This window comes from Mercenaria mercenaria, chromosome 5 (genome assembly GCF_021730395.1).
Source record: "Mercenaria mercenaria strain notata chromosome 5, MADL_Memer_1, whole genome shotgun sequence".
Classification (NCBI taxonomy): Eukaryota; Metazoa; Mollusca; class Bivalvia; order Venerida; family Veneridae; genus Mercenaria; species Mercenaria mercenaria.
The window spans coordinates 1891236-1919061 of record NC_069365.1 but is presented as its reverse complement, the minus strand read 5'-3'; the positions used below and the strand labels follow the sequence as shown (position 1 = coordinate 1919061).

General features: G+C 36.7%; 2 protein-coding genes across 2 annotated transcripts in view; one reads left to right on the top strand and one right to left on the bottom strand.

Annotated features, from left to right (window-relative positions):
* On the bottom strand, window positions 1-16674 carry LOC123556234 (polyprenol reductase-like). The gene is made up of 5 exons (XM_045346834.2): window positions 16346-16674; window positions 6944-7086; window positions 6405-6614; window positions 5272-5388; window positions 1-1467 (listed from the first exon to the last, which is right to left on the bottom strand). Exons 1-5 carry the CDS (start codon window positions 16522-16524, stop codon window positions 1208-1210), a joined length of 909 nt encoding a protein of 302 aa, XP_045202769.1. The 5' UTR covers window positions 16525-16674; the 3' UTR covers window positions 1-1207.
* An 8839-nt stretch (window positions 16675-25513) lies between these two features.
* Window positions 25514-27826, top strand: part of LOC128557002 (translation initiation factor IF-2-like) — a 46292-nt gene continuing 43979 nt past the window's right edge. Inside the window, exons 1-2 of the mRNA XM_053543368.1 lie at window positions 25514-26143; window positions 27313-27484. Of these exons, the coding sequence (XP_053399343.1) occupies window positions 25514-26143; window positions 27313-27484 (802 nt within the window). The remainder of the gene's footprint in view (window positions 26144-27312; window positions 27485-27826) is intronic.

Sequence of the window (27826 nt, the reverse complement as noted above, 5' to 3'; positions counted from 1 at the left end):
TGCTAAGAAATAGCAATATATTCATTATACAAGAAAAATACATATTTCTAAAAGCATTGTAATGTAGAAAGCCTGAGAAATTTTGCTATGACAATCACAAAACAAGCGGTCCATGAGGTAAAATACTCATCAAGGCAATCAGTTAGACCGATGGCGGTTGGTCCATGAAGTATAATACTCAACAAGGCAACCGGTTAGACCGATGGCGGTTGGTCCATGAAGTATAATACTCAACAAGGCAACCGGTTAGACCGATGGCAGTTGGTCTATGAAGTATAATACTCAACAAGGCAACCGGTTAGACCGATGGCGGTTGGTCCATGAAGTATAATACTCAACAAGGCAATGGGTTAGACCGATGGCGGTTGGTCCATGAAGTATAATGCTCAACAAGGCAATGGCAGTTGATCCATGGAGTATAACACTCAACAAGGCAATCGGTAAGACCGACGGATGCTTCCGAAAATTACCGTAGCTTGAGGAGCTTTTCAGTCACGGACGTTATGTTAAGGAGAAATGTGGTCAGCAAAGAGTTGAGGTTCTTTAACATTACACTCCCTCTCACTGATCCCTGAATATGCAAAGTATGAAGTCAATACCTCACACAGTATTCAAGTTAAACCCCGTACAAGGTTTTTTAAAAAAAAGAGAAATAATTCAAAAATGGGACCACCTAGAGTTATGGTTCCTTGTCACTGCACTTCCTCACAAAGAGGTCTATATATTGTTTAATGTTTCAACTTGGTATCTTAAATACTTTTTTAGTTATCCTCCAGACAAGAAGTGAAACGGACAGACAAACAGAAGTCTCTACATATTTATGTAGCTACTCTTTTGTTCACTCTGTTGTTCCTTCAGCCATGTAATCGATGTATGACCTTTTTGTGTTGATTCACCGTAAAACCCAACTCGCTTAGCCATGTAAAAGAAAAACAGCAACATAAAAGCGAATGGAATAAATGGCATCAAAGAAAAAGTACAGTTACCTATTGTTCCTATTGCCACCTAAGTATGTAAATGTAAGCTTGGACAGACAAGGTGGAGACTATATGCTCCCCCTCTACCGAGAGCATAAAAAATGAAAATTTACAGGACCCTTGAACGAAACAATTTAGTAGCATAATTACTTTGTCTCATAATTGTGTTGTCATGAATACTGGCATATAATCAAGCAAATACTGTATGTCAAAGCTTTAAAACACCACTCTCATATAAGAAAAGGTATTGTTGATTTTCTGTTTTTTGGATAATTGCGGAATGTCTCTTTGTACCATTTGTGACTGAAGTATCCAGTGATGACCTGATTAAACAGCACAAACACAAACAACCAGAACATCATAGTGTTTCTGAAGGAAAACATTATGTTCATAGACAGGTAAATGAGTATTTCCGTGAAGTAATGTGGACATGACACATACTCAAATAGTCCTCCATATGGTATGTGATGCTTCGTGTTATGTACTCGACCTGAAATATAATGTAGAAATTTAGTAAACACTAGCCTACATTAATCAATCAATGATACAGGTGAGAAAAGCCTTCTTAAGATTTATATATAAAAAACAAATATAATAATATATTACACAACCTAAAAGACATAAATCAGTACTGATAAAATTAAATACTGATAAAAAACCTTGTAATTCTACCCATTTCATTATATATGATTAAGTTATCCTGAGGCAACTTTACAAAATTTAATGCCATCAGTTTGATGTCCATTCAGACTCTATTTCTCCAACTGCAGGACTAAATGCTATCTAACTCCACACAAGTCTTTAGCAAAATAAAGGTCTCAAAGAACAGATCAAACAGCTATCACTTACAAAAGTAACAAAATTTTTAACTTTAAGATAAAACTGTTGTAATTTGAGTCCTTCATGTCAGCAGAGTTCTTACTGATTATGAGCAAAGTGCTTTCAAACTCTAAGCAAGTCTTCAACATCATGAAACGGCTGCACAGAGCCATGTTCCATTTGACTAAACTGCCATTTTAATATTTAGTGAAAAGTATTTCATGTCAGATGGTTTATCAACAACCATTCTTTTCTACCAAATGCTTTCAAACTCCTTGCAAGTTTTTGGCTTCACCAAGGAGTTAAGAACTGTGTGGACCCTGCTTATATAGAAGAGTGTGATAATGTTGTACTGGTGCACTGTCATCAACAGCACTTATTTTTTTCATGTCACCTCTTGTGAAGTAAATATTACTATGCTATCTGGCTGCCTAGTACTGAGGGTATTGAGACAAATTGTTAATACAGAGAAGTTGTCTTTTACTGACTCTTACTAAAAAGTTTAAGTACCAGAACTAATTTATTCTAAGTGACTCTTATAAGAAAGTTTAAGTACAAGAACTAATTTATACTAAGTGAATCAAAAATATTTCTTGACATGACATTTTACCTGATTTATTCTGTTGAAGTTGAGCCAACTGGATATAGTATTTTCAAACAAGTGAATGAAGTATTGCCATGCAATACAAAGTCCCCTACTGGAAGGCACCTAATTTTCTCTACTGCAGTATAACATAATGAACTGATATCTGTCAATGTTGTATAAACAATATTGTACTATATATACAATATGCTATAACAAAACACTTGGATTAAAATTTATATATATAAAAACCTATAGTTGTTTTCATATTGAATTTTTTTGGCTGATTATAAAAATGTTATCATATGTAAGTTATTTATAGTAACAACAAAGGGAAATTAATCTTAAAAAAAAAAAAAAAAAAAAAAAAAAAAAAAAAAAAAAAAAAAAATCTCTATAATATAAGTCCACAAGAAACTCTTTACCAGGTAGAGATAGGTCAAAATACACCTAAAAATTGGATGTAACATGCATGCTGTACCACAGAAAAGTGGTCTCGATTTTTCTCTACCGCCAGTAATAAAAAAGTTACAATAAAATCTATTTATAGTAACAACAAAGGGACGTAATTCTAAAAACAAGGGTGCCTCATGGTGGTGAACATTTGGTCCAAGTTACATCAAAATCCCTCCATGCATGAAGAAGAAATGTTCCGTACAAAGTCATTCTTGAATTTGACCTTTGACCTCTAAATATGACCTTGACCTTAGACCTAGGGACCTGGTTCTTGCACATGACATGTTGTCTCATCCAGGGGAATATTTGTGCCAACTGATATCTAAATCCTGCTTTGCATGACAAAGTTATAGACCGGACAGGAAAAAAATCCTCTTGACCTTTGATCTCAAAGTGTGACCTTGACCTTTAAGCTAGGGTACTGGGAGTTGCGCATGACACGTCGTCTCATCATGGGAAACATTTATGCCAAGTAATATTGTAATCCCTTGATGGATGACAGAGTTCTGGATCGGACAGGGAAAAAACCTTATTGACCTTTGACCCCCAATTGTGACCTTGACCTTTGAGCTAGGGGTCTGGGATTTGCGCACGACACGTCATCTCATCATGGGGAACACTTGTGCTAAGTGATATTAAAATTCCTTAATGAATGTCAGAGTTATGGACCGGACACGAAACAGACCCTGTTCATGCTATGTTAACATTTGACTGCTAAGTGTGACCTTGACCTTTGAGCTAGGGGTTTGAAAGTTGTGCATGACACACAACTTATTATGAGGTACATTTGTGCCAAGTAATATTAAAATCCCTTCATAGATGGGAGAGTTATGGACCGGACAGGAAAAAAGCCTTGTTGACCTTTGACCTCAAATTGTGACCTTGACCTTTAAGCTAGGTGTCTAGGTTTTGCGCATGACACGTCGTCTTCTCATGGGGAACATTTGTGCCAAGTAATATTAAAATCTCTTCATGGATGGGAGAGTTATGGACCGGACAGGAAAAAAGCCCTGTTGACCTTTGACCTCCAACTGTGACCTTGACCTTTGAGCTAGGGGTCCGGGTTTTGCGCATGACACGTCGTCTCATCATGGGGAACATTTATGCCAAGTAATATTAAAATCCCTTCATGGATGGGAGAGTTATGGACCGGACAGGAAAAAAGCCCTGTTGACCTTTGACCTCAAATTGTGACCTTGACCTTTGAGCTAGGGGTCCGGGTTTTGCGCATGACACGTCGTCTCATCATGGGGAACATTTGTGCCAAGCAATATTAAAATCCCTTCATGGATGACAGAGTTATGGACCGGACACGAAATTGCGGACGGACGGACGGACGGACAGACGGACGGACGGAGAGACAGACGGACGGACAGACGGACGGACAGAATGACGTAAACGTGCATTCCTATAGTCCCCGAAACTGGTTTTCAACCAGTAGGGGACTAAATTACTTGATTTATTCTGCCGGAGTTGAGCCAACTGGATATAGTATTTTACCTGATTTATTCTGTCGATGTTGAGCCAACTGGATATAGTATTTTACATGATTTATTCTGTTGGAGCTGAGCAAACTGGATATAGTATTTTACCCGATTTATTCTGTTACTGGATATAGTATTTTATCTGGAGTTCAGCCAACTGGATATATATCTTACCTGATTTATTCTGTTGGCATCAAGCAAACTGGACATAGTATTTTACCTGATTTATTCTGTCAGAGTTGAGCCAACTGGATATAGTATTTTACCTGATTTATGCTGTTGGCATCAAGCAAACTGGATATAGTATTTTACCTGATTTATTCTGTCAGAGTTGAGCCAACTGGATATAGTATTTTACCTGATTTATTCTGTTGGCGTCAAGCAAACTGGATATAGTATTTTACCTGATTTATTCTGTCAGAGTTGAGCCAACTGGATATAGTATTTTACCTGATTTATTCTATCCGAGTTGAGCCAACTGGATCTAGTATTTTACCTGATTTATTCTGTCAGAGTTGAGCCAACTGGATATAGTATTTTACCTGATTTATTCTGTCCGAGTTGAGCCAACTGGATATAGTATTTTACCTGATTTATTCTGTCAGAGTTGAGCCAACTGGATATAGTATATTACCTGATTTATTATGTCAAAGTTGAGCCAACTGGATATAGTTTTTTACCAGATTTATAGTGTTGAAGTTGAGCCAGCTGTATATAGTATTTTACCCGATTTATTTTGTTGGAGTTGAGCCAACTGGATTTAGTATTTTACCCGATATATTCTGTCAGAGCTGAGCAAACTGGATATAATATTTTACCTGATTTACTCTATCGAAGTTGACCAAACTTGATAAAAGTATTTTACCTGATTTATTCTGTCAGGGCCAATTGGATATAGTATTTTAACTGATTTATTCTGCCGAAGTTGACCAAACTTGATAAAGTATTTTACCTGATTTGTTCTGTCGGAGTTGAGCAAACTGGATAGCAACTTGTCTTTGCTGGTAAGAAGCCCAAATGAAAATAGCAACACCAACAATATGGTTCCAACAGACATACTGTAGTAATTCTGAAAATAGTCATTTCAATATGAATTTAAACTGCAGACCAATATTGAATCCAAGTTACAGTAATATAATATATAGAACAATTAATTATAATATTTTGAATTCAAAATTCTTTGTCAGCTATTATTTTGACAAAGACCAAAGTAATACCACTTAATTGTTAGCATCAAAACTCTTCAGGGAATCTTTAAAATTCCTGGATCCAGACCTGCACCTGACTATGCTTTTAGATCCAGACCTGTACCTGACAATGCTTCAAGATCCAGAACTGCATTGACAATGCTTCCAGATCCAGACATGCACCTGACAATGCTTTTAGATCCAGACGTGCACCTGACAATGCTTCTAGATTCAGACCTGCACCTGACAATGCTTCTAGATCCATACCTGACAATGCTTCTAGATCTAGACCTCTACTAACAATGTTTTTAGATCCAGAACTGCACTGACAATGTTTCTAGATCCAGACCTGTACCTGACAATGCTTCTGGTTCCAGACCTGTACCTGACAATGCTTTTAGATCCAGATCTGCACCTGACAATGCTTCTAGATCCAGACCTGTACCCAACAATGCTTCTAGATCCAGACCTGTACCTGACAATGCTTCCAGATACAGAACTGCACCTGACAATGCTTCTGGATCCAGGCCTACACCTGACAATGCTTTCAGATCCAGATGTGCACCTGACAATGCTTCTGGATCCAGATCTGCACCTGACAATGCTTCAAGATCCAGACCTGCTCCTGACAATGCTTTGAGATCCAGACCTGCACCATGACAACAATTCTAGATCCAGACCTGCATCTGACAATGAATTTGGATCTAGGCCTGCACCTGACAATGATTAATATGAAACAGAAGTGCCTGACACATACAATTTCTGGGACAAATTGGTTTCTTTATGATTGTACAAATGCACATGTGCAAATATACATTATGCATTTTCACAATGAGGGGAGTGTGTTTGGGGCTGGTTTGTGGGGAGGGGGAGCACAGCAGCAGTAACAATGGCTTACCTCCACATCTAAATGGATCATCTAGATTTGTCCCTGAAAGCGAGGTAACTGGGACAGCCGCATAAAATGAAACACCAATGAAATAGATGATGAAGCTCATTTTGCTGTCTGGAGAGTAAACACTGATAAACAGACACTCAAGGAATCGTCTAACAACCTGACAGTTTGCACATGCCAGAACCAGTAGGTTTGAAAACATGTCTCCATAACCTGCAAAAAAAATGAACACAAAATGATAGGAAAAATACATTAACCAGGAGTCTGAGTCACCTGTGTGATAAAGGTTAATATTTACATCTGTGTCAAGAAACAACTGTCGAGGGTAGAAGCTGATAAATAAATATTTATGCTAAAATCAAGTAACACAATGCTTGGAAAGGATCTAAATTTAGATTTAAGTTATGTATACTTTTTAGCATGTAATGTCAACAGTAAAAACTACATATAATTGAGCTATCACTCTAGTATCAGTTCTACAAGCTTTTACCTAAAAATCATACATACGTAAATAATATCTTAAAGACATACAGGAGACTTACTTTCAATGGCTGGGTACCTCATAGCAGCAATAACTGTGTGTACAAACTCGGGCCACTGTCCCCCAGCACAGGTCACATACAGACACATACACAAGGATGCTGTGATACATATCACACCAGACAGGTAGAAATGACTGAAGTAACTGAAAATGAGAAAAACAGGTAGTAACATTGATATACAGACCCATCACTAAAGGCTGATTAATACCCCACACTAACAGACAGTGAAAGTAAAATGTTGTGATCATGACCTTTGGCCTTCAAGTGTGACCATGACCTTGAACCTAATGACCTAGGTTGTACATTCTGCAAATATCATCCTGATGAGTGACACTAACCTTGAACCTTGTGAAAATCTTTCAATGTGAAAATCTTTCAAGTGGTATTGACGATACGAAACAGTCTAAAAGTTTAAGCTTTGACCGTCAACATCCAAGTGTGATCTTAATCCTTGGACCTAGTGACCTTTGGTTATGCGCTCTGAACATTGTCTTGAAGAGGTTAACAACTCATCCTAGTTCAATGAAAATCTTCTCAATGGTTTAGAAGATATGACATGGACAAGATGACAGTCAGACAAACAGATGTACCGACAGACGGACATGCGTGACTCCAATATAGCTGCCATATACTTTTGTATCTGGTGGTATACTGTGAAATCATTTAAATTCGCTGGCATGAAATTTCACGCAAACATGAAAGAGGACTGTTTTGCGCAGGCTTTAATTCGCGCATTTTCAATTTTAGAAATGAAAAATAAAATAAACAAGAGGGCCATGAAGGCCCTGTATCGCTCACCTGACCTATTGACCTAAAGATCATCAAGATTAACATTCTGACCAAGTTTCATCAAGATATGTTCATAAATGTGGCCTCTACAGTATTAACTAGCTTTTCTTTTGATTTGACCCCGTGACCTAGTTTTTGACCCAACATGACCCAGATTCGAACTTGACCTAAAGATCATCAAGTTTAACATTCTAAGTTTCATGAAGATACAGTCATAAATGTGGCCTCTAGAGTGTTAACAAGCTTTTCCTTTGATTTGCCCCCATGACCTAATTCTTGACCCAACATGACCCAGATTCGAACTTGACCTAAAGATCATCAAGTTTAATATTCTGACTAAGTTTCATGAAGATATAGTCATAAATGTGGCCTCTACACTGTTAACAAGCTTTTCCTTTGATTTAACCTAGTGACCTAGTTTTTGACCGAAGCTGACCCAGGTTTAAACTTGACCTAAAGAGCGTCAAGATAAGCATTCTGACCAAGTTTCATTAGATATGGTCATAAATGTGGCCTCTACAATGTTAACTAGCTTTTCCTTTGATTTGACCAGGTGACCTAGTTTTTAACCCTACATGACCCAGATTCAAACTGGACCTTAAGATCATCAATATTAACATTCTGACCAAGTTTCATGAAGATATAGTCATAAATGCGGCCTCTACAGTGTTAACAAGCTTTTCCTTTGATTTGACCTGGTGACCTAGTTTTTGACCCCAGATGACCCAATATCAAACTCGTCCAAGACTTTTTTAAGGATAACATTCTGACTATGTTTCATTAAGATTGGGCCAAAATTGTGACCTCTAGAGTGTTAACAAGCTTTTCCTTTGATTTGACCCAGTGACCTAGTTTTTGACCCCAGATGACCCAATATCGAACTCATCCAAGATTTTATGGAGGGTAACATTCTGACCAAGTTTCATTAAGATTGGGCCAAAAATGTGACCTCTAGAGTGTTAACAAGCTTTTCCTTTGATTTGACCTGGTGACCTAGTTTTTAACCCCAGATGACCCAATATCGAACTCGTCCAAGACTTTATGGAGGGTAACATTCTGACCAAGTTTCATTAAGATTGGGTCAAAATTGTGACCTCTAGAGTGTTAACAAGCTTTTCCTTTGATTTGACCTGGTGACCTAGTTTTTGAACCAGATGACCAATATCGAACTCGTCCAAGATTTATGGAGGGTAACATTCTGACCAGTTTCATAAAGATTGGGCCAAAATGTGACCTCTAAGTGTTAACAGTCAAATTGTTGACGACGGACGACGGACGACGACGGACACAGGGTGATCACTAAAGCTCACCTTTGAGCACTTCGTGCTCAGGTGAGCTAAAAAAATAATAGCGCGGTCTTAAATTCGCGCATCGGTCCTAGCGCGAAATACGCGAAAATTCGTCCTACGCAAATAAAAATGATTTCCTAGTAATATGAAGAAAAGGCTTATTTAAAAACATTCAGCATACATTACTACTAGTTATTACACAAGTTACCAAAATGGTTAAATGGTACCTTAATGTTTCTTAGCAGCGTCAGAATAAGGCGTGAAGTCTGAAATGAAATGTGTCACAATGGCCTGTCTATTAGGAATGATCTTGTTCATGTTCCTAGGTTGTTCTAATAGAGGGGGTTGTGGAGTATGTTGGGGGAAGCATTCCAATAGTAACTATACTAGAGCAGTCACAGGTGACAGCGTGCTTGACTATTTCAATGCTTAATAGTGAAAATGGGCACATCTGAGGAAGCTGGAGGCTAGGAGCTGTCACTGGTGTGTTTAATTACTCCAATGTGTAGTAAAATAAGTACAAATGGGACATAGTTCATGGAAAATTTCTGCAAAAGTAATGCATCATGACATTGTGTCATATCATGTGGCTAACAGTGTGGAGCAACTATTTTAAGTTTGAATCAAATAAGTGAGATAGAACAGAAGTGCATCACAACTTGATCCTGAAATTCAAGTAAAAGGTGGACCATAATTCATGAAAAATTGGCGCCAGAGTTATGGACCTTATTTCATATGATGTGGGTGATCAATGATGATGCAGATATGTGTATGGCTTAATGGGATGACAACTATAAAATATCAGATCATAAAATAGGTCATCCCAATAAGTCAAATGAGTAAGACTGGGAAAACCCTAGATAATAGGTTAGGTATACTGTTACCCGTCCAAAATTGTACACAGTGACTGCCCTTGCTCCTATGCTCTCATTAATCGCTGCCAACACAAATTTTTTATCTAAAACTCAGCTAAGTGGATTTTTTTCCTCAGCAGGCACAAGACACAATTTCAATGTTGATATATGGTTGTATTTCGGCCATGACATAAAACAGCGTTGATTCAACTTTGGGAAGTCAAGGAAGAGATGTTGTTAAAAATTAATGTTGTTTTAACGTTGAAATAAGGTTGATCTTTCAACGTTGAAATATGGTCGAAATTACGACGTTGTTTCAACGTTGAACAAGAGCACCGCCTTGCGGGTGCTGACGCTCATCTGATTTTTTTTTGTGTAATAGAAATATTGTCCTAACCCATGATTTTCTAAGTCTAAAAAGGGCCATCATTCTTGCAAAAAGCAGGATAGAGTTATGTTTCTTGATGTACAGTGTCACTTATGATGGTGAAAAAACTGTTGCAAGTTTAAAGCAATAGCTTTGATAGTTTATGAGAAAGTTGACTTAACATAATACTCAACCAAGAAAATGATTTTCTAAGTCCAAAAGGGGCAATAATTATTGCAAAAAGCAGGATGGAGTTATGTTGCTTGCTGTACAGGGTCAGGTTATGATGGTGAACAAGTGTTGCAAGTTTCAAAGCAATAGCTTTGATAGTTTAAGAGAAAAAGTTGACCTAAACATAAAACTTAACCAAGAAATCTGATATTTTCTAAGTCCAAAAGGGGCCATAAATCTTGCAAAAAGCAGGACGGAGTTATGTTTCTTGCTATACAGGGTCAACTTATGATGGTGAACAAGTGTTGCAAGTTTTAAAGCAATAGCTTTGATAGTTTAGGATAAAAGCTGACCTAAACATAAAACTTAACCAAGAAAACTGATTTTCTAAGTCCAAAAGGGGCAATAAATCTTGCAAAAAGCAAGATGGAGTTATGTTTCTTGATGTACAGGGTCTGCTTATGATGGTGAACGAGTATTCCAAGTTTCAAAGCAATAGCTTTGATAGTTTAGGAGAAAAGTTGACCTAAACATAAAACTTAACCAAGAAATCTGATATTTTCTAAGTACAAAAGGGGCCATAAATCTTGCAAAAAGCAAGATGGAGTTATGTTTCTTGCTATACAGGGTCAGCTTATGATGGTGAACAAGTATTTCAAGTTTCAAAGCAATAGCTTTGATAGTTTAGGAGAAAAGCTGACCTAAACATAAAACTTAACCAGGCAACGCCGACGCAGACGCCGACGCCGACAACCGCTCAAGTGATGACAATAACTCATCATTTTTTTTCAAAAAATCAGATGAGCTAAAAATTGTTGATATCTGACTGATGAAATATAAACTATGGTCTGGCTGATTTTTTTTTTAGTTTGAAACTAAAAATAGATCAAATTTATGGCATCTACAACAAAAGCTGTCACAAGAGACAGCGCGCTCAACTATTTCGATGCCGGATAGTGAACTGGGCACATCTGAGGTAACTGCAGCTGTCACTAGAGTGTTGGGTAATGACTCCAATGGTGGATGAAGATACTGCACAACAAAAAGAGTCTGTGTCAAAAATATTATTAAGTAATAAGAGAGATAAAGATAAAGTGTATCAAAATACTAAAGATGTATAATTCTAAAACGAGGGGCATAATCCTTAAAATAGTACCCTTAGTCTGACATTTTTATGGAAAATCGTTATGCATGCTGCTATTATTTTCATGGATATTGTTGAAATGCAAATAAAAAACCGAAGCTGTTATACATAAATAGACCAGTGTCAACGCTTTTGAATTTTACATTTAGATGTATAGGTCACAGGCTTCGTTTCCATGGTAACATCAATTTAATTCAAGTAACCACAATTTTCTACTGAAATCTGAACAATTTTAGAGCTTAGTTTTAGTATATAAGTAACAAACTAGAGATGCTTTTGAGAAAAGCGCATGTCTCCCACAACTGCCCCTATGAAAAATGTCTAGTTTCTCTAGATGGTTTAGACGAGTAGATCCAATTAGATGGTCTGGATGAGTGGATCCAATCAGTAATTCAAGGGCCATAAATCAAAAAAGCCTGGGCGGGTTTGGCTAGTTATCGAAGTTGGCTAAGTTCTTATGGCCAAACACATTTTGTTCAAGTTTGGTGAAGATTGGATGAGAAATGTTTGACTGAGAGAGCAGGCAATAGTAAAAAGGCCGATTTTTCGGTAATTCAAGGGCCATAACTCCAAAATGCCTAGACCGATTTGGCTAGTTATCGAACCTGGCCGAGGTCTCATGGTCAAACACATTTTGTTCAAGTCTGGTGAAGATCCGATCAGAAATGTTCGACTTAGAGTGCAGACAAGAGTAAAAAGGCCGATTTTTCGGTAATTCAAGGGCCGTAACTCCAAAATGTCTGGACTGATTTGGCTAGTTATCAAACTTGGCCAAGGCATACATGCCATATCTCCCGCCGGGAGCCTTTTTCTCCCGTATTTTCAGTATATCTCCCGGTCCCCCGCCGGGACATGAAAACCTCCCATAAAAAATAAATTCAGAAAAAAAGTTCTGTCGAAAAATCGTACCTCGGACTCAATGTAGACCTTTAGAAAAAATTTGAAATTCAATATCGAGTAGCCCGGAAATACTCTTCCGATAACTTTGATAGTTGTCTGTAATCCCTAGCTTGTTTATCGAGAGATACACGCCTGAAGCATTAATTATCTTTCCACCTACCGTCGACATCTGCAAACAATTAACCATTTAATCTGCAAACAATTAACCATTTAATCATACCTGTAGGCAATTGTAAACATACATGTGCATTCGAGATTTTAGACTGATTCAATTACATCAAAGTCGCTGATATGTAGTTTTCAACACAATATGTAAACCAGTCTTAAAATTACGTCATTTTACCACCACCTGCCAAAGTGTACTTTCGTTTTCGCTGACGAGCAATCAGAAGACGAGACCATGGGTGAAAGTTTGGAATATTGAAAATCCTGAAAAAAAATTGCTGGGGGCATGGGGGCCGCTAGGGCCCCCATGGGGTCCAGGGCAAAGCCCTGGTAGGGGGCCAGGGGGGCAAAGCCCCCCGGAAGCTACTGAGAATTAGTGATTTTGAATGCTTAGAACAGCCCTATTCTAGCCTTATATGTGTGCCAAAAAATTACTAATTATGTTGCACAAAATGCATGATTATCAGTTAACAGTAACTTTTTTAAGTCAAGGACTTGTTTCAACAATATACCCTCAACATGTTTTTGTAAGGTTCAGACTGAAACAACCCGATAATTCTAGCAACATTTTTGTTTTTTCATCCCACCCTTTTTTTTCTTTTTTTTTTTAAGTTTTGGCACAACATTCACTAAATGCAGACCCTGCAATATCCGGTTTTCGTAGCAAAAGACCCCATAGATCACCATCAGTGCCACATTCAGATAGCCAAACCAATCTCCATTTGTTACCATGTTTGCTTTCTAAGTCCTAGGTATTGTACGCTGGCGGGAAAAACTTCATTTTTCACCCACTATCCTGTGACCCCTAATTACGGCGCGTTCATCCCCAATAAAAATCTTGATTTTATTCGTGTTCCTCATGGAAAAACTTTGGAGATAAAAAGCCTGCAAAGCGTAGAAATCAAGACATGCGTTTGAAAGTCCGTGCAAACTTTGACTCGGCAATTTTTAGGCGCACGTGAAAGTCATGAAAAACGTGAGTGAATAGTTATATAAATGGTCGTCTTGCTTCCTTTTATCAGTATGCAGCTGTTTATATATTTTTCCTGTATCCTATCTGATCTACATTGCTTTGGATTCGAAACCCCCGGAAATAATTATTTTGAGAAGTGTCCAAGAATATGGACACAATAATTATCATCAACCCATCCCTGTTCAAAGCGGAAGAACTTTAACAATTATCGGTAAATATTCTGTTGATAAAATAAGTACTGGCCTTGTTTTCGTCATCAGTTAAAACCCCCTCAAAGAGCTAAAAGAAGTGTGTCGGCAACATGGCATCTGTAGTGGAGATCAAAGTTGCCCGAGATTGTCATGGCATTACTTCATATTTTCGCGCCATGTGACACATCACTGTCTAATCGTACCGCCTCGGTTCTTTAAAACAGTAAAAAGTATCTTCTTTATTTTCTTTTTAAAAGCGAATGAGCAATATTCCGTATAAACTGACAGGTAAACTGTGTCAAACGACAAGTGACCTATTTGCCCTCAAGGAATTTATATTTTTGTTTGAGAAGAATATCTTACATATCCTGTCAAAAATACACCTACAAAGATTCATTTACTTATCAAACTTATTTAAAACCACAGCAACATCATACTGCTTTATTTTAAAACCACATTTCTATTTACGTCCACGAGGTGTTACTGCCGCATTACAGAAATGTTTGCCAAAATTGTTTTACTCGATGTATTGAAAAAGCTGCCGCGTTTTTATTATTTAAGATTTTTTAATTATGTTTTTTGTACTTTCTTGTCAAAAGTCTGAATTTTATGACCATAGAATGTATTACTTATTTACTTTTAAAAATAAATAAATAATTAAGACCGCGCTGTTTGAAATTTTACAAATAACTGTATGAAAATTCGATCGTTTTTATAGAATATTGCCTACATTTCTGTCGATATCTTATTAAAATTGTTATAGAATTCAAACTGTGTTACTTCTCAAGTGGTGCTGAAAATTTGAAGCGATTATATTAAAAAATGAATGCATTACGTGCGTTTTTTGGTGTACGTGTCGATAAACAAAGATATTATTATTACGATAGGTCGCTCATGTTCGTGGAATGGAAAATTACTGGTATGACGTTTTGATATTTTTACGATTCGCGGGAAAATTCCAGTCAATCCAGGTTATTTTTAAGGATGTAATTTCTGAATTTGGTAAAGTTACTAGAAGAATCCACTCACCCGATCCGACGAGCATACAGAGAGGTCCATTCGTCCCTATCCAGACATTAACTCGCCAATCCTCGCATAAGACATAACTCGCAATATACGAGGCGTCTAAATGTTCTTAGTGTTTGAAGATAAAATTGCATGCAAGAAATCGAGAAATGCATGCTGCAGACAAAAGTCCGTGCAAATCCTGACGCGGGGGAACTTTTCGGCGCATGTAAAATTTATATGAAAAACTAACAGTTGTTTTTATTAAAGTACAGCGACTATGCGGGCCAATCAAAATTGTCATATGCGAGATGCGCTGCAAACATAGAGTCGGTTGTGTTTGTCGGCGATCAATTGATTTTTCGATCTTTGTGGGAATGACGACACTATACCCCCCCCCCCCCACCCCCCCGACTTTTGACCCGTATTTAGACTATTTGGAAAAACGATCCCGGTCGAGATAGAAAATCCGGAACTTCCGGAGTATTCCGGAAAACTTTAACCCATGCGAGACAGGTTAGCGCTAACACCAAGTTCATGCTTCTCAATTCAAATACTTGCACAACATGCAAAAAATCAACCATGATTTAACAATTTTAATTGGCGAGTTAATGTCAGACTACACAGAATTTCAGACAAACATGAATTCGGATAAGTGAATTTTATGAAATAAATTGCAATTAATACTGCCCAAAGAATTTACTACCATTCCTTTGTGATATTGTCTTGTTGCAATAGTTAACGGGAAAAGAATTCCCAGTTTAAATACATGTAGTTTTAATCTTAATATGGACAATCCAGCATCAGAATGACTTTCATTTTTGATTCAACAATTCCTGAAAAGAAATGACTGCCCTTAAAAGACTGTTTAGACATGATTATGTCCACAATCTTTTGAGTATTGCATGCTTAAACATGTCAAAAAGATCACTCTCCCCAGATGCAGAAGCATCAACACATAAAGCAAAAACAAAGTTCCTAGTTCAATCTTTCATGGAATTCTGAATTTCCTTGGATTTATTAGTGCTGTAAGTAATAATCATGCATTCTCTACACAACTGTTGGCTCCACTCAATTCAATATAGAAAAAATGATGATTATTTCATGAAAACGTCTATTTAGCGCGTAAAAATGAGCAAATAAAAGTCTCCCTTATTTTTACCCAAATCTCCCGTTAAAAAAGCCCTGCTGAGGCAAATCTCCCTTATTGACCGTCTGAAAAATGGCATGTATGGGCCAAGGTCTCATGGTCAAACACATTTTGTTCTAGTTTGGTGAAGATCGGATGAGAAATGTTCGACTTACATGTAGAGTACGGATAAGAGTAAAAAGGCTGATTTTTGGTAATTCAAGGGCCATGTCGTGAAAATTAGACTCCAATACGCCTGGACAGATTTGGCTAGTTATCGAACTTGGCCGAGGTCTTATGGTCAAACACATATTGTTTAAGTTTGGTGAAAATTGGATGAGAATTGTTTGACTTAGAGTGCGGACAAGCTTTGTGACAGACAGACAAACTTTGTTAAACTTTTAAACATAGGAGGATTTTTGTACCTTTTTGGGAGTAGAAACGTATTTTTGTTCTTACTGATACCATCAGTCTTTCGAATCTTTCCATAGACATACAGATGAAGAATTATTGCCGGCGTCAAAGACGGGTAACTGACAAACAGAGCTCCAAGGGACACCCACACTGTGCATATGAACCACGCAAATGATCCGAAGGAAAACATTCTTTTTTCGTTAAAAAAAACAGATTGTTTTCAAGTTGAGGCTTTCTCTATTATGTGTCAGTACGCAGTAGTGACAAAATCTACGAAAATTTGTAATTGCACTGCCGGAAATTTTGGAGAGAACTTTTTTATGTCCGCAACGTTTAATTGTTTAATTTAACCCAAAGTAAATTTAAACACAAACAAGAACAATCTAATACCAAACTGACAGGAGTATGTAACAATCTATAGAACACGTACACCTGAACATTACGTACTGCAATCTGTTTCTTTGTGTTGCCCTTGTAGTAAGACAAAAGATATTTATAAGACAAAAGATCAATGTCATGCACAGACATAGTCAGCAGATCTACTGTATTCGTCCAACATTGTATGCAAAAGTACTTGACATAGTCCTCATGAAAAAGACTACTGGTTACTTCCTCATATTGACATAACTATTTTTTAATTGAATAAATAACATTTCACAGCCCACCGAACAATCTGTCCGTCTGTATTTTTGTCTGTCTTCCTGTCAGTATATCTGTCTGGAACAAATGCTGACTTTTTTGCTAAATTATACGCATAATATTTCATATGCGAAAATGGTGCACATTTAAAACATTTAACAACTTCATCAGTTTTCAATATAACATGCTTAAATATCATACATGTGAGTTTATGAACATATTATTTACGATAATTAAATAAAACATGTTGATTTATTTAACAAATAATCAAGGCCTTCGAGTTGTTTATCGTCTGATTTACCACGGTACAGAGTTCAGATGGGTAGGAATTGAACCACGAGGGCGTTAGCCCGAGTGGTTAAATACTGAAGCATCTGAACGATGAACCGTGGTAAATTAGACGATAAATCACAAGAAGGCCTTGATTGTTTTCATTCTGACATGCTCATTGATATATTATAGTAAATATTTTACTGGACTTCATTTACGCGAGAAGTAATGTATCGGACATCATGCGGCAATTTGACGTCATAATTGACGTCATAATGTTCTCTTACCGGTCCACGCGTCAACTGTTGTTTATCGCAGAATATACAGAGCTTGATTTTCTTCTTTGTTTTATTGGAAATCAAATCAAGCCATGTTAGAATAAATAATAAACAAACGCCGAGCTTTTTTTGCTATTGTACCTCATATGCGAAAATAGCGTAAAAAGATTTTTTTCATGGTGCGCTACAATAGGTTAACATATACTATCTTCGTCATTTTTCGATATATCATGGTCAAGTATCGTACATATAAGTCTATAAACATTATTTACGATATTTAAGAAAAAAAAAACATGTTGATAAACTAAATAATAAACGCCGAGCTTTTTTTGATATTTAATATCATAGGCGAAAAAAGTGAAAAAAAGTTTTTCATGGTGTGCTGTGAAAACATTTAATAACATCATCATTTTTCGATATATCATGGTCAAGTATCGTACATATGGGTCTATAAACATTATTTATGATACTATTTTAAAAAATTTAATAAATCATATAATAAGCAAACGCCGAGCTTTTTTTTTTTTTTGCTATTAAACATCAAATGTGAAAATAGCAGAAAATGACTTTTTCATTGTGCGCGTTGAAAACATTTCATAACTTCACACCATTTTTCGATATATCAAGCTCATATTTCGTATTTATTAGTCTTTTAACCTTAATTACGATATAAAAACAACAATTTCAATACATGAAAAAATAAACAAATGCAGAGCTTTTTCTGCTATTTATTTAGTGTTTTTCGCTATTTAGGCGAACCCCAAAAATAAATTTATAGCACAATTCATCACTTAAAACGCAAGCATGACCGGCAATGGCGCAAATCTAAACTAATATAACAATCGACCATCAACTTTACTAAGAACCAATGTGCTACCGTAAATAAACTCCTAATTCATGCCCGAATGCTTACTTCTCTGATAAGGTAAAGTCGTGTGGCACTGTGTGACAGGAAAGGCCGTACCATCGACAGTAACCATCAGAACAAATCAACACCCTTTACAATATTTACAAATTTATTTACATAAGATGATTATGAACAATGAATAGATGATATGAAAAAAACAAAAAAAACAACTGATTATAAGAAAGAAAGAAAAAAATCAAAGTTCAGTATCACCAGATACAAAGTTCTTACAGTTCCATTTTAAAGTGACGTGACACAGTTCTTTAATTTAATTGCGAACTTTAAGTAGCACAAACAATATATAAACGTATCTCTAATTTAAATCAAGTCCCTTTAAACCGTTGTGGTAAACCTGGGTTTTGGCTCAGAAATATTTTGCTTTTTGTAAATATCTAAATAAATAGTTTTAGTTACCATGTTCTTTTACCGTACATTAAAGAATACATTATGACAGAGCTTTGCTGAAAGTTTGACCCTTATTGAGTAAATATTGGTCGAGTTATTCCCAAAAATATACCTAAAAAACTCCCGACTTCGAGAAAGTTTATCAGCAGAAACCATTAAATGCTCCTAAATACATATTTTATATTTTGCCATGGTATATCCACTTTCAATATATTGTAAATATATGTCTTAATATTTATGTAAAGTTTGAGGACATGACATTATGTAGCTTTAAAGTAATTATGAAAAATCTACTTTGCTTACATTTTTGCTAGTCCACTTCTTACAGACTAGAGCTGACCAATGAAAATATTTATTAACAATATTTAGAGATATTGTTCAGGTCTGAAACTTTACTGTCATGTCAATGATATTAATTTTTAGTTATGTGAAATTTTGTAGATTTTTTAGAATCCTTGTTCTGTTGTAATCCTTTAAAAATGGCCCTTAGATGTGAAGACTGATTTTGGCAGCCATATTGGATATCTTTGGGAGAATTTGTGTGTCAACTCTTTGACACTTGATTTAAGTGCTTTTAAAGCATTATTTGTAATTTGAAATATACTGATAAGGTGCAGTTTTTCTTCTAGTTTGTGTTTATGTAGTTGGTTTTTGATGACATTTATTCTGTTTCTTGCATTTGGTGAGAAAAGTTTTACATATTTGGGAAAATGTCATTGACCAATCAGATTGCAGCATTTTTGGTGCTTCTCTATAAATATGGGCTTATCAGTTATTTCTTGGCTCTTCTAGTTTACACTTTGGATTAAACACTTCTCTTAGTTAGGAAATTATTGGAAATTTGGAGCCAATTTTAGGAACTTTGGACTTTATTTTTTATTGGGGAATAACTAGAAATTTGGAGTTTAATTTATTTGCTTAAGAAAATTACTGGAATTTACATACATTAATTTTATTTGGACTTTTCTGATAATTTTGACATATTTTTAAAGGAACTAAATTGCATAATTGGTGTATATATTAATTGCAGAAGAGCGTATTCGTAGACACAATTTAAATCTTTGTAGTTGTGAATGTGTGGTTATATGAAAGGACTTTAGATTTTAATAGATTTATAAAATTGGACTTACTCTTGTGTTTTCATTTAATTCTACATGTGTTGATTTTCTCCAATTTATAATCTAAGTGGTGTTATAATAATTAAACTTATTATTACATCACTTGGCATTATATTAACTTTAAAATAGCCCAGAAAGTGGCTTTATAAGGAATCTGGCTTTTCCTTAAATTAATTAAGCCAGTGGTGTCGGTCATCCTGAACATTTACCCCCAAAACTCGAGCAATAAGAACATTGCCAACAACCACATTTTAGGTCCTCTTGAACAATTTAACCCCGGGACTGGGGTTTACTACACCGTGAATACGTTGATTCCGTTTTGGCTCCCTATGGTGGTAGGTGATTGCATCCCTGATCTGACTTCAGAGGATAACAAAAACCAGCGTCTTTGCGGTTTACGGCACAACCATGGGGAGTGAAGACAAGTGAACCTCGGGCATTGTACTTCCGGGTTATGACATTACCAGGTAAAATAGTCTGGCGGAAGAAGCTAAAATATATAACATATGGTAAGCACCATAGCAAAACAAATAAGTCAGGGCATAAAACTGCTCCTTTGGGTACACCATACCTCCGTAGGCTCCCATAAATAATACGTGCTACTTATACAAAATATATGTGCTACTAAGTTCAGACGTCACGTGATTAAAATACGTCACTAATTACTTCCATTATTACAAAAATTGCTTACTTAAGGGGACGCATACTTTGAAATTAGAAAAAAGTGGGTGGGGTATGATAAAATTTACCTGCAAAAAAGTACATGGTTTTGGTACATGAAATGGATACTGTTTCAACTGTTATAAGTACACACAGGATTGCTCACTAAAATAAAAATGAGAAAACTGAAACAAGAAAGTTATTGCTGAGTTACATAAGACTTATTGTGTACATTCAAAGTCAACAATTAAGACTTTTTGGTGCGAAAATAATAGTGCTTCACATTGTCCAAACATTTATCAATGTCCTACAGATTCTAATTTAAAGAAAGAATGTGAAATATGGTCACTGTCTTGCTTTTCATTTCGCATATGTAAGCTAAAACACATTATTTAGTTTGTTTACAAAGTAGTGCATAAGAAAAGATACGGTGGTCAAGGAATGCCACATTCCAAAACTAAAAGAGTATATTCCCCTTAATACATTAAACATTTATCGTTACAGAAGTCTTATAGTGGCTTACAATAAGGGTCTAGAAATGTTGCCATTATTAATTTTAACTTGGTATTCATGAACTACAATGCACTTAAATATCAAAACACATTCAACAAACTTTTGAAAATGTATTGTCTTAAAAATCCCTAAAATAAGGTATGAAATTTGGTTGAGAGGTCCAATCAATGTGTATATGTGCAAAAGTAACATTCTAATCTTGTTCACAAAAGTTACTAATACACAGCAGGCATGTCAATGATCAAAACTGGACGAATATACAGTTATCCTCACTTTAATGTCATTTATATTTTGTCCTTGAATTCTCCACCATACTTTTCATAACTCTGTTTGCACGAGTTGCACGAGAATGCTGTCATTCACGTAAAAAAATGGGGTCAAATAAATTGTAAATGCAATATCATCTAAACGTAATTAATGGAGTATGCAGTTCAAGATAAACTTTATCTCATAAGGTAACGAACATGTATAATGTTGTAACAAAAATTTTACTTACACTGATTTAAGTAGCAGTCGGTTTATAAGTGACTTTATTGATTCATTTTGTGTTTTGTTATTGTTGTCAAAAAGTATAACGGAAGTGCCTCACAACTGAAGCGGAAACCAGTTTGATGCGCAAAGTAGTCCAATGTAAGTAATATTTTTTTGACAAATGTCCACAGAAAGTAATAATTTCCTAATATTAAAGACGAATATCTGAATAGGATTCATTATTTGATAAGAAATTATAACCATCGACATGTTTTTTTTAAAAATCGTACACGTGCTGACACCTAAGTTGTCTCCCGTTGTTTATAAGAGTTGCCTTTCGTCCGGCGCAGTAATACGTTTGCAGTGAATCGCCGAGAAGTCGTGGGAAAATTAAAAACCATGTAAATAAACTAAAATTAACCACCTTTTCAAGATGAATTTCAAGTGATCGCCATTATGCATTTAACCCGCCTGACCTGTGTAGCATCTTAGATATCTGTTCTAAGGTATTCATTGTGTAGAATGTCATGTTATGCCCTTGCAATGCTAATCCCACTCTGATTTTTTTTGTTTACATTTTTATCAATGAGAAATATGGCGTCCATCCCGAGCTGAAATGACGTGGCGTTAAATTTTTACATGTTTAAGCAAACCTGGTGTGTTAGAAAGAAAATCTCATCCCTTCAACATTATTTGGAACACTGTTATTGTAAAAAACCTGTTTTTTCCTTATACAAAAGCTTAGTATTTTGTGTTGAATGTACTTCCACAAAGACCTCTGTTTTCCTATTACATTCATAGTACCACATCCTTATCCACAAAATACTGAATATTACAGGTGTCCATCAGTATTATATCAGTTTAGGAATATATTTTTATTTTCCCACCATCGATTTCTTGAATATGCACCTCTTCCGCATTTCTGTATGAACTGTGAATGTAGCAATATGCGTCCCCTTAAAAGACTAAAGTCAAAGTATGAAAAGATATGAAAAGTTTATGATGAAAAAAAAATAGTAATGGAAATGATAAACAGCAGCTATTATTTACAACTACAAATCAACAAAATTCAATGTAAATAAAACGTTATATCATAATTGGCATCCATATAGCATCAAATGCCATACAACAAAACGGACATTGTATCTATATGCTATAGACTGGCATAACATCTCAAATTACAATAATATATTACATACACAGTACTAGACTTGCCATATAGATTTATACATTACAGTGCAATACAATATCGACGTTCCATAACAACGAAATGTTTGACATAAGTTAAGTTTGACATAAGTTAAGTTTGACATAAGTAAACAGAGTACTTTATAAATATTATGTTACAAATTTCAGTACAAATTTTATATCTTATATAAACAGAACATTTTAGATTCCTCTTTCGAAATAATTTACAAAAGTCTGAAAAATTTAATAAATTATCCTGACATACCGAAACTAGCTAAAATCACATGCCGAAAAGTAAATGTTACAGAATTCTGTAGAATGCACAAAAATTTACCAAATAAAAATTGTAATGCAAAAAAACATACAAAAATCTAACAAATAAATTTCTTACCTCGATCGAGTATACATTTCTAGCAAGAAAAATTAATCAGACATAGATTCGTCTATAATGTCGGAAGGTGGTGTGCGCCACTGGCACCAGATTAGAAAGAAAATGCCTCCTTACGTGTTATACCCTACCCCTATACTGTCGCAAGCGAGTTCACCTTCATTAGGGGTAGGTGGTCTACGAATGTGCACATCGCAAACTATATATCAAAATGCTTGTAAGAGTCTTAAGTTTCCAAAACCAGTTGATGCCAGAATGCAAGTGGTGGGCAAAGTGCTCAAATTCAAGATGGCCGCCAATATGGCTGCCGAAAATTAAAAATCATACTATACATATTGACTGGACAATATGTTTCAAATTTAAAGGCATCGTCCTAGTCTTATACTAGTTTCTGTTGCAAAATAGATTAAAACATAGTTTATTTCATCTTTAAGTAAATTGAAATATATTCTTACAAAATATGATGGATTTTGCATGCAAAATGATCACAAAAAATCGTTGTTTTACATACATTCTTTTAATAATTCTACTACTTTTAATTGCTTGGTTATATTTTACAAGTTTTATACTTTATTATGTTCAGAATTTCACAAACTATATCATAAGTATTTGACATGACAACTTTTAATTAAATTATTATCTGTTAATCCAACAATCAAGGGCTAAGTAAATCGCTTAGTGGGTGGGGTAGATCTATGTACACTTACATATAATATGTGTAATACTTTAAAATTCATATTAAGTAAAGGTGCAGGTTTTTTAACGTGCATTTTTTTTTCTTGACGGAACAAATACGTGAAAAAGAACTATTACATGAATAAAATGTGGCATATATACCGACATTAATAAGACTAAGTTACATAATTGGTGTGGGTAATCAGTAAATGATGAAAATATATCATTTTCACATTATGACACGGTTCGATCTTTAAGTAAACATATGTTTGCTAAAAGTAATTAGAACAGGCTGAAATGTAAATTCGAAGATTAAAACAGCATTTAATAGAATATTTCTTTAGCAATTACATAAAATACTGATTTAAACTTATGAACTGCGTGCTAGTCATTTTCTTGTAAAAAGAGAATGTAAAAATGATTAATATACAACATATGTAATAATGTCTTCGACATTTTATGTTCAGTTGTAAGCTTGTAAGCTTGTGAGATATGATAATGTCAGTAAAATATGGAATACTGCTCTGCAATGACATCTTTTTAAGATTTGAATAGATAACCTTTAGAATGTTATTAAATTCTAAAATACAACATACATTGAACACATATTGATTGATACAAACTGACACAATATGATTTAAGTAATCTACATGTAAGTCATGGTTTTGAAATAGCAACATCTTAATTTTATTTATTTGTTATTTAAGAAAGCATATGTTTTCTCATACCTCGTAGTATGAGGTAATTATAGCAGAACAAAATGTAGAAAAGCCTTTAATTGAAGAAGGTCTTTGAGAACATATGCATGAAGCTATCTAGGTACTTTTTAATGGGATATCATTGTATACGTCAAATACGCACAACTCATACATGAAATGTATTTCCGATTTAAAGTTTACTTGTAAGACGTAAGTTGTTTCTGTAGAAATGAATGCTTACTTATATTTATAGAAATGAGTCCATCTTTGGGATCGCACCAAGCGAAAATTCAGAGGGGCCAAGCCCCCGCCTCCCGTATGTCTGATCCAGCAATGCGTACATCTTCGAACCTTATGGGTGGCGCGAGGGATCATACCCATTACCCGAATACAAATGAAGTGAGTTCATCATTGTTATCGCGTCATGCGAATGTTCAGAAGGGCCAAGCCCCCGCCTCCCGTATGTCTGGTCCAGCAATGCATACATCTTCGAACCTTACGGGTGGCACGAGGGATCATTCCCCTTATCCAAATACAAATGAAAAGAGTTCATATTTGGTATCGCATCACGCGAATATTATGAGGGGCCGAGCTCCCGCCTCCCGTATGTCTGAACCGACGGGTCAAGCAGCATCAAACCTCTATGCTGGCAAAGTGTGCCATACTCCTGCTGCATATAAACCAGTTCTGACTATGGCATCAAGAGGTACTGGGGGACAAGTACCTCCGTTGGTACAAATGCGCCCACATCGCTTTCCGTGTCAAGTATTATTAGTAGTGGCACCAGAGGACAAGTACCTCCACGTGGTACAAATACGCCCGCATCCGTGTCTTAGTAGTGGGGGGGGGGGGCAAGTACCTCCGCCTGGTACTAATACGCCCTCATCAGCTTTTGTGTCAAATTATCTTTTGGGTGGTTCCGGGGAACGTGCCCCGCAACAGGGTACAATTGTACCATCATCAAAGTATATGCCGCTATATCCTATGAGTGGGAGTGGGGTACTTGACCCTCATCATGGTGCAGCTGTACCAGTTTTGGGTACGATACAACAATCTCAGGCTGAAATATGGAATAGGCTGTGTCCGCCCGACATAAAACAGTCCACTTTGGTACAACCGCCCAATTATAAGGGAGAAGCAGAACTGCAGGGCCCTACAACTGGTTCAAATGTTCCAGGAACTATGCCCGCACTACATCCTACAGGTGGCTCTTGGGATCAATCCCGTCCACCTGACGGGGGCCAGAATGCTATTGCTAGACCACCCTACCATATGGGTAGCACAGGCGATCACCCCCTTCTATTGACACAAATGTACTCGCAACAGTTTCTGCACCAAAACCCACAAGTGGCATTTGGAATTATATCCGTCCATCTGATCAAAACGCTCTGGTTCGACCACCCTACCCTATGGTTGACACAGGGGTTCAGGCCCCTAGAATTAGTACAAATGTACCGGCTATGGCTCCTGTACCACATCTCACCGGTGGAACAAACGGTGGTTCGAACCTTTCCACATGGAGCTAGTGACCATGTTGTTGCACAAACACCCTACTGTATGAGTGGCACACTTAGTACAAATATACAAGCTCCTTCTCACGTAGCGCAACCCAGGGGTGGTCATTTGTGTTAACCCCTGGCACCCGGAATGGGTTTCGCTGGGGTTCAATCCATTCCAACCAGTATAGCTTGGTCCGGTCTTCCCTCAATCCCAAATACTACAGTTGCTGCACTGCCATCTTACCATACGACTGCGTCCTTCGCGCAAATGCCCGCCAATATATCTTTAGTGGCCTCGACACCATACACTATGGCTGCTTCAATGCCACCTGATGCCGTGGCTACTCCCATGATCCGCAACCAGCTTATGCAAATATACATGCTAGGGCACCGTTCCAAGTGCCTGCCACAAGGGCACAGATCTTACCTAGGGTAAATGAGTCGATTGCGGCTCAGATCATGTACCCTTGGGGAGGTTCTGGTCTGTTATATTCGGATTCAAGAGATACAACGCCTTATGAACATCAAGTCAGTGCTGTGGCTCCAGTCAATTTACCAACCAATGGTTCCATCTTGAACCATGAAACCTGGGCCCCCAATCGGCTATTGGGGACTCAACAGCAGGCGCTTTACGTGCTCCCCATTAATTCTAGTTTGCAAGACTATAATAGCTCGAGTGTGCGGTTTATGAACCAAAATGGGGTTGCCCTCGCACAACTTTCTGCAAGACCAAAAGAAAATTCCAAGAAGAGACTTTAAGCTGCCAAAACTGCCACCATATGATGGCACCTCAAGTTGGCGAACCTTCCGTCATAAGTTTGAAACATATGCACGTTATAATAAGTGGGAGAAGAACAGAGCAAATTTCATATAGAATTGAACCTTTCCGGGAAGGCGGGGGAGTTCTTCTCAAACTCAATCACACGTAGGCCTAACATCTCCTATACAGAACTAATTATAGAATTGGAACGGATTTTTGAGGCTTTAACCACCCCCACCCCGCCCCACTGAAAGATATCTAGTCCAGCTTTAGTCTGCTACACAATGCCCGGATGAGAGCTTTTACGACTGGTCAGATAGGGTGTTAGAATTGGCTACTGAGGCATTTCCATCCATTGACCAGGCATTGACAGAATCACAGGCTGTAACCTGTTTTTGTTATGGAATGCGGGACGTAAGTGCAGCTGAACATGTGATCCATCTCAAACTAAAATACGCTCGTGCTTAGAACATGCTAAGGAATTTCAACAGTGCCATAATGCATTACAGAGCAATCTGTCTCCGCATAAGGAATGTCCAAATATTAAGGCTACTAGGGAGTCAATTCCCAGACGTTCAGAGAAGCTTGCCTCCAGTACAGACGCAGATAGTTCAAGTCCGACTATTAGTTCTAAAGTCGCTCCAACCCCAACGCAACATACCCTCTCAGAGTTACTAAACAGTATGATTTAAGTCCAGAGACCGCTAGCAAAAGCCAACTTAAATTCCACGAAAACGCTACTAAGCAGCAGACAGATTTGTTTAAAGCTATTTCTGAGCTTACCACCAAGGTTGATCAATCATTGTCTCCCTCTCCGTATAGGCCCGGAAGAAATAAGTATCGGGAAAACAGTCCGGGTAGATCAGGTAGTCCTAGTCGGAATGGGGGAGGCTGCTTTAATTATGGGGGAAATCATTGGCTGAAGAATCGTACTTTGCCCAGATCTCCAGGGAGATGCTTTAATTGTCAGGGAGATCACCTGAGAAGAGATTGCCCTGAACTGAAGGAGCAGAGTGATTCTCC

Coding starts and splice junctions, on each gene's coding strand:
- LOC123556234 (XM_045346834.2), bottom strand. CDS start 16,524: ATGTTTTCCTTCGGATCATTTGCGTGGTTCATATGCACAGTGTGGGTG. Junction 7,087..16,345: donor ACGTTTCTACTCCCAAAAAG/GTACAAAAATCC, acceptor TCTCATTTTCAG/TTACTTCAGTCATTTCTACC. Junction 6,615..6,943: donor GAGGTACCCAGCCATTGAAA/GTAAGTCTCCTG, acceptor TTTTTTTTGCAG/GTTATGGAGACATGTTTTCA.